The sequence below is a fragment of the Miscanthus floridulus genome, chromosome 8 (genome assembly GCF_019320115.1).
Source record: "Miscanthus floridulus cultivar M001 chromosome 8, ASM1932011v1, whole genome shotgun sequence".
Classification (NCBI taxonomy): domain Eukaryota; kingdom Viridiplantae; phylum Streptophyta; class Magnoliopsida; order Poales; family Poaceae; genus Miscanthus; species Miscanthus floridulus.
This window is the reverse complement of record NC_089587.1, coordinates 94,341,576-94,352,254: the sequence shown is the minus strand read 5'-3', so window position 1 is coordinate 94,352,254 and position 10,679 is coordinate 94,341,576. Positions and strand designations below refer to the sequence as shown.

General features: G+C 44.8%; 1 protein-coding gene across 4 annotated transcripts; it reads left to right on the top strand.

Annotated features, from left to right (window-relative positions):
* The first annotated feature begins 3,120 nt into the window (after positions 1-3,120).
* LOC136477012 (protein indeterminate-domain 5, chloroplastic-like) lies at positions 3,121-9,945 on the top strand. 4 transcript variants are annotated; one of them, XM_066475018.1, is made up of 4 exons: positions 3,121-3,391; positions 3,795-4,256; positions 4,499-4,895; positions 8,310-9,945. In XM_066475018.1, the coding sequence occupies exons 2-4, from the start codon at positions 4,109-4,111 to the stop codon at positions 9,382-9,384; spliced, it is 1,620 nt and encodes a 539-aa protein (XP_066331115.1). In that variant the 5' UTR covers positions 3,121-3,391; positions 3,795-4,108; the 3' UTR covers positions 9,385-9,945. The 4 variants fall into 4 exon arrangements, with proteins under 4 accessions (XP_066331115.1, XP_066331114.1, XP_066331113.1 ...); XM_066475017.1 differs by having other exon boundaries at positions 4,496-4,895; XM_066475016.1 differs by having other exon boundaries at positions 3,795-4,265.
* Positions 9,946-10,679: the final 734 nt, after the last annotated feature.

Below are 10,679 nucleotides of genomic sequence, written 5' to 3'. Positions count from 1 at the left end.
AAACCAGCAGTATTGTTGTTAACATCACTATCGGTTAGCAACAAAACCGCCAGTGCTGGCACTGTTGGCTCGAGCCACAAACTGGCAGCGTTGGCTTAGCCATCACTGCCGGCTCTTGTCACAAACCGATAGTGATTCTTACTACAACACTGCCGGTTAAAACACAAACTGACAGTGTTGTTGGAACTGAGCTCTACCGGGTGGTCTTATGAACCGGCAGTGTCGGTGGAAATGAACACTGCCGGTTGTGTAAAGAACCAGCAGTGAAGTTGAAGAACACTGCCGGTTTGTAGAAACCGACAGTGATAGCTTACCCTCATCACTGTCGGTATGGTTGTGCCGGTTCAAAATCCGATAATGATGGGGTATTTTGAGCCGGCAGTGATGGGGTATTCTGACGTAGTGCTCCCTTACCTTTAAGACAAGTTAATTAGTTTATTTTTGACAAATTAACTTGTTCTGAGCATTATACATTGAAAACTAGAAGGCACAGTTTTTTTGTTTGGAATCCTTTTTCTGTTTTTTCAAATATTGCGATCCACATGCATGCATCGATCGATTGAATATATAATCAAGCGTGGAGGCCGCAAGCTACCTAACCCCACAAGGCCGACATGTATGCCATCAAAAATGTTCTTTTGTGCATTTTCTAAGTGGTCTGGACTATGGAGATTGGTCATCGCCAACCACTAAAGCTACTAGCAGTAGGACCAGTGTACAAACATATATAGTTTGTTATTTCTTGTGAATTATATCACTACTAGTGACCTTTTATATAGTTTTCTAGATGACCGAATTAAAGACAGCGGAACAAGATAAGGTCGGCCCAAATGCATGGGTGGCAAATGCATGCGCAATGTTCATACGATATTACCTTCATTTAGCACCCCTCCTACATATATAGCTACTCGTCGCTGTCAGTGTACATATACTGAATCAGGTTTTTAGATGCCTCAGATCGATCAATAATTGAGGTCAACTAGCTAGTACATACGCACTTCAATCTGCCTGTGTATATAATTTAAACATACAATTTACTTATTTTAATTTTTCAAAAAGAAATAACAAAACTGACCGCCGTTATAAAAAAACATTTATCCTTGATGGAGATATGATGTACACACACTCAACAGATTAGAGAGAGAGAGAGAGAGAGAGAGAGAGAGAGAGAGAGAGAGAGAGAGAGAGATTCGCAGTGAGAGTAGCTAGTACAGCTTCGTGACAAGAGCTAGGTTTGGCAACATATCGTTAGTTGGTCCTGTAGTGGAGTACTACATGTGTATATATAACAGGGTACTCGACCATTATTGTTAACAGTACGTGGCTTGTCATTTACTCCTTCTATTCTAAATTATAATTCATTTGACTTTTTTAACGTCAAGTTTGACCGCTCGTCTTATTCAAAAAAAATTACGTAAACATAGTTAAATTTAAGTCATTTTTGAATTTTTTTGTTAATAAAGTAAGGCACAACAAAAGAAGTGATATTTAGTACAAATTTTTTAATAAAACAAGTGGTCAAATTTAGGGTACAAAAAGTCAAACGAATTATAATTTGGAACGGATTTAGTACTTGGCATCTCAGCCGGCGTGTAATATCCCGTGTTGTAGTTTTCCGTTTCCCCACACTGTCGTCATCTAGTGCTAGAATTTGGAATTCCTGGGGAGATGAAATGATAAGCTGCTCACATGCAATACTCATCTAAACAATTCATGCATGGTCTTTTGTTTTGTCCTGCATTTCTCAGGGATCACATGCAATCATGCAAAAACGCATCACGGCGCAATTTACAGGATATTTTATATCATAGAGCTATTTGGGTTGCTGACCCCTGACAAGCAATGTACGTGACAAAGAATGTCGTGAGAGAAAGGTCATGGATGCGACGTTAAGAGCATCTTATGATTCGAATTAATTATTAGTGTATATTGTCTTATTTGCACGGCATCTATAATACTCTCTTATATGGGATAGGCGTGCATGTGAAAGTAGATTTTTTTGGGGTGTTTTTGGATGAAACGGGTAGGAGAAGGCAGTACACATAATTGATGAGCAAACACGGACAAATCAAATTTACGGAGGCTTTGATCAAATTAATGTTGTGTTTGGTTTATCTTTTGGAAGTTTTTCAGCTATCAAAGGAAATAGAACGCCAACCAAATGAATGGAACATGAAGCTACTTTTGCAGAAGCAGCTGCTTTCATGTACTACAATTTTCGCAGCACTTAGATCCTGATTTTGGCTTTTATTAGCTTTCTACTTTTTCAAATGGGTGAAAATAGAGAGATGTTCTACAACTTTTCAAAGGAGATATATAAAGAGAGGGGATGGGTTTCATAGTTGTTTCAACCAAACATCACATCTCACACCAGGTTTTTCACATCTCACTGTGGAACCAAGCAGACCTAAGTCTTCCTATCAACAGTTTTGCATGTATCTTTGGTTCTAAATAAGTGTTTAAAAGTATGATCTCATACGTTTACAAATAGTATATATAGTTCATTTCGCATAGAAAGTATATATAATTGGTCTACAAATTTGGGAGATATATGAGAGATAATTAAAGAAATGGTGAAGCCAAGACTAAAATAAAATTAGTTAAAAGACTGCACGTATGGACTCGGAATGTTTTCAAATGGAGCACTATTCTACGAGAAGAAACTACCATGGGCTTCCGATGTCTTTTTCTCCCTGTCAGGAATTGCGTAGAACATGGATGAGACGTGTGTGGAACAAAAGAGAAGGGAAGAATTCTTGTGGTTCTCGGTCAATGGTTTATCTAGCAGGGCCATATATCCATCTCTAGAGACCAAGCATTAATATATACTGTCCTGTAATATATACTGTATATATAGTTACTATCACTTCCCTGTTTCAGGTCGAATTTTCACATATGGATGCCCTCCCATAGTCTTAGTTACAGGATATGAATGTGCAGCAACAGCAAATATTATTGATATCAACTAGAGAGAGAGAAGAGAGATGAGAGAGACGGGGCCGGCCGGAGAGATGAAAGGGCTGAGCATCTTCACAGGCGGTCCCAGACAGGGCACACGCGGGCCCCACCATCCAGGTCACTGTCGTCGATGGCTCAACCCCTGCAGCCGTTTCCCTAGTTAGATCAGCGAGCTCTATGCCTTGCCATCGAGCTGTGAGAGCATTATGGTAGTGTGAGGCGACAGAGAAGTGCTCATAACCAACCACCACTCAGTCCTTCTCCTTCCCTACACAACCTTTCCCTTCCGTGTTCCTACTTCATAGAGGGAGGGAGAGAGATCTCGAGGGGCGCATGCTCCGCTTGCTAGCTTCGGTTCGACGATATCCGCGTATAGCTGCGGGGCCCTTTGTTATCGATCAATCACCTTTCAGAATTAATTGATTATCACCCGGTTCGTGTTTGATGTAACTTCGATTGTTTGTCCATGCATCTCTTGTTTCCCCTCCAAAAAAAGATTTTTTTTCTGTGCTTGTTAGTTCTTAATTTGATTGTTTCCTCTCTCTTTGTTATTAGATAGAGACGATGTTGTTTATTATTTGTTGATTGATGTTTCTTGTTTTCGTTGGTAGCTGGTTTCGAACTGCTGAACTTTGTAATTTCGTTGCCCTGGTAATGAAATTCGGTTTTACCGTTGTGGAAAATTTGTTGATTGATGATGCTTTATTTGGTTTCTTGCATGCATATGCATCTCCATGTTCTCTTCACTCGTTTGTCTTTACCGTTGTGGATTTGCTTGTGTAAGCTTGCTTGCTTGCCTCACACACTATTTCCCTCTTCACTCGTTTGTCTTTTAGATCGATCGGTCGTGCAGAAGGAGCCGGAGTTGAGGCTAACAGAGTCAGCTGTGGTAGACTGCTAGCTTCCAACAAGAAGTACACGCGCAGGCACAGTCACGCTGCTGCCACACTGCGTGACGTACTGGACTAGTCGGTGTGACCGGCCGGTGGTGGCTTCTTTAGCTTGCTTGCGCTGCTTCCTTCTTTCCTTCTGTAGCTAGCTAGCTACATACTCCGTCCGTCGTCGTCGTCGTCGTCGTTGGACGTACGCCAGAAGAGGGAGAGAAGAACAGCGACATACTGCACACTCGATCGACCGATCAGCTTCAAACATGGCAGCTGCCTCGTCTGCCCACCTGTTCGGACTCGGCGACGCGCAGATGCAGCCGCCGCTGCCGCAGCACCAGCATCAGCAGGCGGCGGCGCCTCCTCCTCCGAACCCGGCCGCGCCGGCGCCCAAGAAGAAGCGGAATCAGCCCGGTAACCCAAGCAAGTACCCCGGCCTTATTCGTTATTTGGATCTCTTGCAATTCATCAGTTCATCATTATTTTTCTTATTTCCAGCTAGCTCTGATCGATCTGATGAATTAATATATTCCCCTAGTATATAAACAGTTGTTTAATGATCAATTAATCATACGATAATAACAAATACGCTCGCTCGCTTGCATGGCCATCTATCCATGGCGCGCCCTCCTGCCCGCATAACGCCCGCGCAGCAGACCCTGACGCGGAGGTGATCGCGCTGTCGCCGAAGACGCTGCTGGCGACGAACCGGTTCGTGTGCGAGGTGTGCAACAAGGGGTTCCAGCGGGAGCAGAACCTGCAGCTGCACCGGCGGGGCCACAACCTGCCGTGGAAGCTGAAGCAGAAGAACCCCAAGGAGACGCGGCGGCGGGTGTACCTGTGCCCGGAGCCGACGTGCGTGCACCACGACCCGTCGCGGGCGCTGGGCGACCTCACGGGGATCAAGAAGCACTACTGCCGCAAGCACGGCGAGAAGAAGTGGAAGTGCGACAAGTGCAACAAGCGCTACGCCGTGCAGTCCGACTGGAAGGCCCACTCCAAGACCTGCGGCACACGCGAGCACCGCTGCGACTGCGGCACCCTCTTCTCTCGGTATGTACTGTACTACTGTTTGAACTTACTTTTGAATTCAATTCAGTTACGTATATCACTGTGTGTGTTCAGTGTTCATGCATCAGGATCGATCAGTAGGAGTATTTAACTCTTGTATAGGAGTAGGAGTACAAGTGAATAGAGCACAGTGCTTAGCTTAATTTCGAGAGAAATTGCCGATTCTCTCTCTCTATATATATATAAGTTATGATGATGATTGGGTCATGATGAAATTCAGACTTTCAGAGGCTATGGGAAGGGGAGGCACGGAAAGGCATGCGAGATCGACCGATCCATGGTGATTTGATACTTGCATGCGAGTTAGGGTTAGGGTTGTCACCGGTGGTCGGCCGGCAAAGCAAGCAAAGCTACCGGCTTTCTGCGCCGGCCCGTGCTGCGTTGCGCTTGCGCCTTTCTTGTTTGGAAATTGAACTTGGATGCCCCCTTTTGGGCGCTACTCCTTCTGTTTCTAAAGGTTGGTCGTCACGATTTACGTGTCGATAACTTTGACTCGATTTATAGAAAATACGTGCAATATTTCTATCTCTAAATAAATTTATTAAAAAATTATATTCAAATATCTATCCAATGATACTAATTATGTATCATAGATATTAATATTTTTTAATATATGTTTAGTTAAAGTTATTTTTCGGAAAATGAAAATGACTGACGTTTAGGCACGGAGGCAGTGAGCTTTAGTCGCTCCTAAAATTCATGTCACATCGAATATTTAGATACTAATAAGGAGCATTAAATATAGATTAATTACAAAACCAATTACATAGATGGAGGCTAATTTGCGAGACGATTTTTTAAGCCTAATTAATCTGTTATTAGCATATGTTTACTGTAGCACCACGTTGTTAAATTATTGGCTAATTAGGCTTAAAAGATTCGCCTTGTAAATTAGTCACAAGTTGTGTAATTAGTTTCATAATTAATTTATATTTAATACTCCATACATATGTCCAAATATTTGATGCGACAGAAATTTTAGAAACTTCTAAACAACTAAACCGGGCCTGAGATTTTTTTTTGGACCATCCTCCTGATCCTGACCCGACCAGCGTAGGCCCTAGGGAGAGAAAGAAACGGGGTCACAACACACGTGAACTGCTAGCTACACTAGCACCGTCGCGCGCGCCTCCTGGTCGTTTTGGGAGCTCGAGAAGAAAACAAAAGCCAGTCTCCTTTTTCGCCTCGGAATCCGCATCCTGCTGGCCTGGTCTTGCCTCCTCTCTCTCTCTCTCTCCATGCCTGATGCCTCTGTGATCCATCTCCATGGATCCCCACCTGTTCACGTGTCTCGCGAGCTGCACGTACGGCCATGGCGGCAGCAGCAGCAGCAGGCAGTCTGGCCTGTTCTGTTCTCATGTGAGTGTGACGGCCGGATGGGATGCATCGCGCATGCATGCAGCGACAGCTGCTCCCCCCCCCCCCCCCCCCCCCCCCCCCCCCCACCCCGGTCCTCTCTATTCTTTTCATGGCGTCGTCGTCGTCGTCGTCGTCGTCTACGTCGTCTCTGCTCTCACGCACCCGGCCACCACAGTCCCGCTCGTTTATTTCTAGCAAACACAGCATGCATGCGAGCAGCGAGCGAATCGGCCACTGCCATGCCACATTGCTACTCGATCGATCCATAGCGAGTAGGATTCTTCCTTTGCTTCTGTTCATGTAAAAACGCATCACATGCTACTAGAATATATACTGTATGGGAATGATGAAGGAGATAGATACTTGCAGTCTCTCCATGTCAGCATTTGTGTATGTACTGTACGTCCTAGCTAGCTCTAGTTGGGTGTGGTAATTAGTTCCTGAATTCCGTCAGTTTTACGGCCTCTCCATTTGTGCCTTTGGCTTGAACTTGAATACACATTGCACTATTCACACTGTCATGCATATGCATGGGGCCTTCCCTTTTCTACGCGCTCCATCCGAAAGACAAATTAGCTCTTCAATTTGTGCTCGGTCTGTTCATAAGTTAGCTAAAAATTTTCTTAGGTGACAGTCAGTGGTCACATTTTTCTCTAGGTGCTTTGTATAGTGAAATTCCACCAGCTATTTGTCTGGGGAAACACCCTTATACACCTAAGTTCATAAATTTCTAGAGAGAACTACAAAAATTCTGAAAATCATTTCAATTTATTTTGAAAATTTGGCAACAAACAAAATTAATCTAGCTTAATTTTTTGTTATAGTTTTTCCATTTTCTGAAGAGCACGGGAATAATCAAGTTCAGACCTGCTTTAGTCTAGTCTCAACTTAGGGTATCAATGGGAGTTTTATGGACATTAAATAAGCAACCAACTTAATTAAGGTCTGTTTGGAACCGCACCACTAACTCTACTCCACCGATCTCACCATGTAGCGGCTCCATAAAAATTAAACCTATTGTTTCTGGAGTACACCTTTAGCTGCTTCACAAAACACCTCTCAACTCCACCTTTTTCTTCTGGAGTAGAGTTTATGGAGTTGTATCTGTTTGGCTAGCGAAGTTGGGAACAGACCTGAAAAAGATGGAGCAGAGCAGTCTCAAACAGACTTAGTAAATACTATGCTGATATAGCACCCATATAAATGAAGAGAGAGAGAGAGAGAGAGAGAGAGAGAGGAAGAGAGAGATAATCAAAGTTTCGTGAGGTGAAATGAGTTTGATGAGAATGAAACTAGTCATAAAAAAGTCAGCAAACTAGTCTTTGACTCTAAATTTGTCTTTTAGTATGTTGCTATTAATTGCAAAAAAAAAATCATCTCAAAGGCACTTAAAACAGAAATATATTAATATAATTCAAGTTTTATATCCTAATAAACTTACATATAATTTGACTAATTTGTGTTGGTTGAAATTTTAAAATTTGAATTTTCGCTGTCAAAATATATACGTCATACACATTCGTGGACCAAGGGAGTACTAACTAATAAAGTTCACTTGGTTAAGATTAAACTCTTCGCATTCTATTTACATATCTACCAAGGTTTTAAATATCCGGCTATAGCGGGCACTATAGCTTGCTATAGTTGTTTAATTTGAGGCAGGTCCAAGTTATTTGTGTTCACAAATTTAGAAGCTATAGCTTCATTTAGCTATGCTATTAACTGTTTGAGAGGCTATCTGCCAAATGCCTTAGTCGGAGGATTTAAAACATTGACTAGAGAATTCCACAAGGAGATATTTCATAACACATGCAAATCTAGTCAATTTTTCCGATGGCAGATTTGGTATTCCCCCAGTGCGCAGTGTTAGTTTTTTCTTTTGAGGCCTTTGATAGATTCTACATGCTTGTTATCTCACATTATTGCGTAGAACTACTGATTTCCGTTTGCAGATTTTCTCTTATGAGATTCAGTTTACAAAGATTACTTGTCTAGTTAGCATTTGATGTGTTTTTTCTCAATTTGCTGGCATTCCAGGAGGGACAGCTTCATCACCCACCGTGCATTCTGCGATGCACTGGCGCAGGAGAGTGCGCGGATGCCACCCATCGGCGCCGGCATGTACGGCACCGGCGGCATGGCCCTCGGCCTCTCCGGGATGGTCGCATCCCATCAGTTGCAGTCCTTCCAAGACCCGGCCCACTCCTCGGCCACCACAACCATCGGCAGCAATCCGGCGGCGCAGTTCGAGCACCTCATGCAGTCGTCCACCGGCTCCCCCGCGTTCCGCGGCGCGCAACCGACATCATCGTCTTCCTCGCCGTTCTACCTCGGCGGCGCCGAGGACGGCCACCAGAGCCAGGCCAGCCACACCTCTCTGCTCCACGGCAACAAGCAGGCCTACCACGGCCTGATGCAGCTGCCGGAGCAGCACCAGCCGGGGAGTAACGGCCTCCTCAACCTGGGTTTCTTCTCGGGCGGGAGCGGCGGACAGGACTCCCGCCTCGTGTTCCCGGACCAGTTCAACGGCGCCGTGGGCCGGAACGTCCGCGGCGACGGCAGCGAGCACGGCAACAGCGGCGCCAACAATGAGTCAGCGGCCATCTTCTCCGGGAACCTAATGGGAAACCAAATGGCAAGCGGCGCCGGCTTCTCTTCTTCCTTGTACAACTCGTCCGAGACCGTCGCGCCGCCGCAGATGTCGGCGACGGCGCTGCTGCAGAAGGCCGCTCAGATGGGCGCGACAATGAGCAGCGGCAACGTGAACTCTCTGCTCAGGGGGCTTGGTAACGGCGGCAGCACCTTGAACGGGAGGCCTGCGGGAGCAGGTGGGTTCATGGCCGGGGAGAGCTCCTCGTCGAGGAGCACTTCTCAGGCCGAGAACGAGAGCCAGTTCCGGGACCTGATGAACTCGCTCGCAGCTTCCGGGAGCGGGGCTGGCACAGCGTTCAGCGGCGGCTTCCCGGGCATGGACGACAGCAAGCTGAGCACGAGAGACTTCCTCGGCGTTGGCGGCGGCGTCATGCGGAGCATGGGTGGCGCGGCGGGGCTGCCGCTGCGGCACGGTGCCGCGGGCATTGGCATGGGCTCGTTGGACCCAGAAATGAAGTAGGCGATCGAAATCCGAAACGTCCAACGCATGCATTATGCTCCACTCTTGGCTCTTGCATTGCATGCAAGGTAAGTAGCAGCAGCCTAACGAACAATGACTAGGGTTCATGGGTTTGGCTGATGAAGATGAGGCCATTGTGCTAAAAAATAGGAAGAGGCCATCAACCATGATATGTTTATGGTGCTGCACGGTGCATGAATGGTGAATTGATCGATGTTGTGTTATTGAATGGAGATTGATGGTACTAGTGTAGTACTATAGTGTACCTCCTGCTTGGGATCATGGAAGAATCGATGAAGCAGAGAAGGCTGGACCGGTTGTTAAATTAAATGCCGGTATCTAGTTAATTTTGGCTATGATGCATGCTGTAGCAGTGCTGTAACCGTGCTTTGTGTTTTTTTTTCTAGATTAAAATTGCATGATTGGCTATAGGTCAGATTGTTTTAGCGGACAGCGCGCGCGTTAGATACGTATCAGGCCAGTCTTAATGAGATTTCATCATAGTTTCATGAACATTAAATATGTTGACGTGGCACCGTATTAACGAAGAGAGAGATGATAAGAGTTTAATGAGAGCATAGAAAGTTTTATAGGGATGAAATTTTTCTGCACTGTTTTTTAAATAGGATGTGTTAGAAACTGGGATATAAACCCCCCGTTGAGACTGGTCTCAGAGTACTGTCCTCTGTTTTTGCTTTCTCGTTATGCGACCGGCTCAAAAAAAAAATGGCCTTCTTTACGACGTGTGCGGCAGACCATGGTTATGAGGTCATGTAGCGAAGCGTTTGCATTTGTACTCGGCGTATATGGCTATGATGGATAGAACGACATGCATGTTAATTTGTTAGCAGCATGCAAAAAGTCTCCTCAATATATCGTTGATTACCAGGGGCCAATTACGTGTTTTTTAAAGAAATAAATGTGTCACATATATGAACATACTTGTTTAATTTTTGCAGCGAATGATGTGATAGTATGGCCTCAAAGTCATAAATAATGATCTATGTGCAATAACTTGTGTGGCCTGCATGTTGAGTTATTAATATTATAGACAAGTTGAGGTTGTTCGCTTGTAATAGGTAAATTAAATGCCTATGGCAGCGAATTTTTTAGGATTTAACAACACTGTGTTTTCTGTGGTAGGCGACGTATCTGGAGAATGATTTGCTAGCTTGATCACCTCTCAACCATCACCTAGCCTTGCTCACCACCACTCCAAGTGTGGACCTAGCTCAAACACAACTCTTTGAAAGCATTAGTCCACTAGTTGTCATTTAATTACCAAAACCGACCTT

Coding starts and splice junctions, on each gene's coding strand:
- LOC136477012 (XM_066475015.1), top strand. CDS start 4,109: ATGGCAGCTGCCTCGTCTGCCCACCTGTTCGGACTCGGCGACGCGCAG. Junction 4,266..4,495: donor GAATCAGCCCGGTAACCCAA/GCAAGTACCCCG, acceptor ACGCCCGCGCAG/CAGACCCTGACGCGGAGGTG. Junction 4,896..8,309: donor TGCGGCACCCTCTTCTCTCG/GTATGTACTGTA, acceptor CTGGCATTCCAG/GAGGGACAGCTTCATCACCC.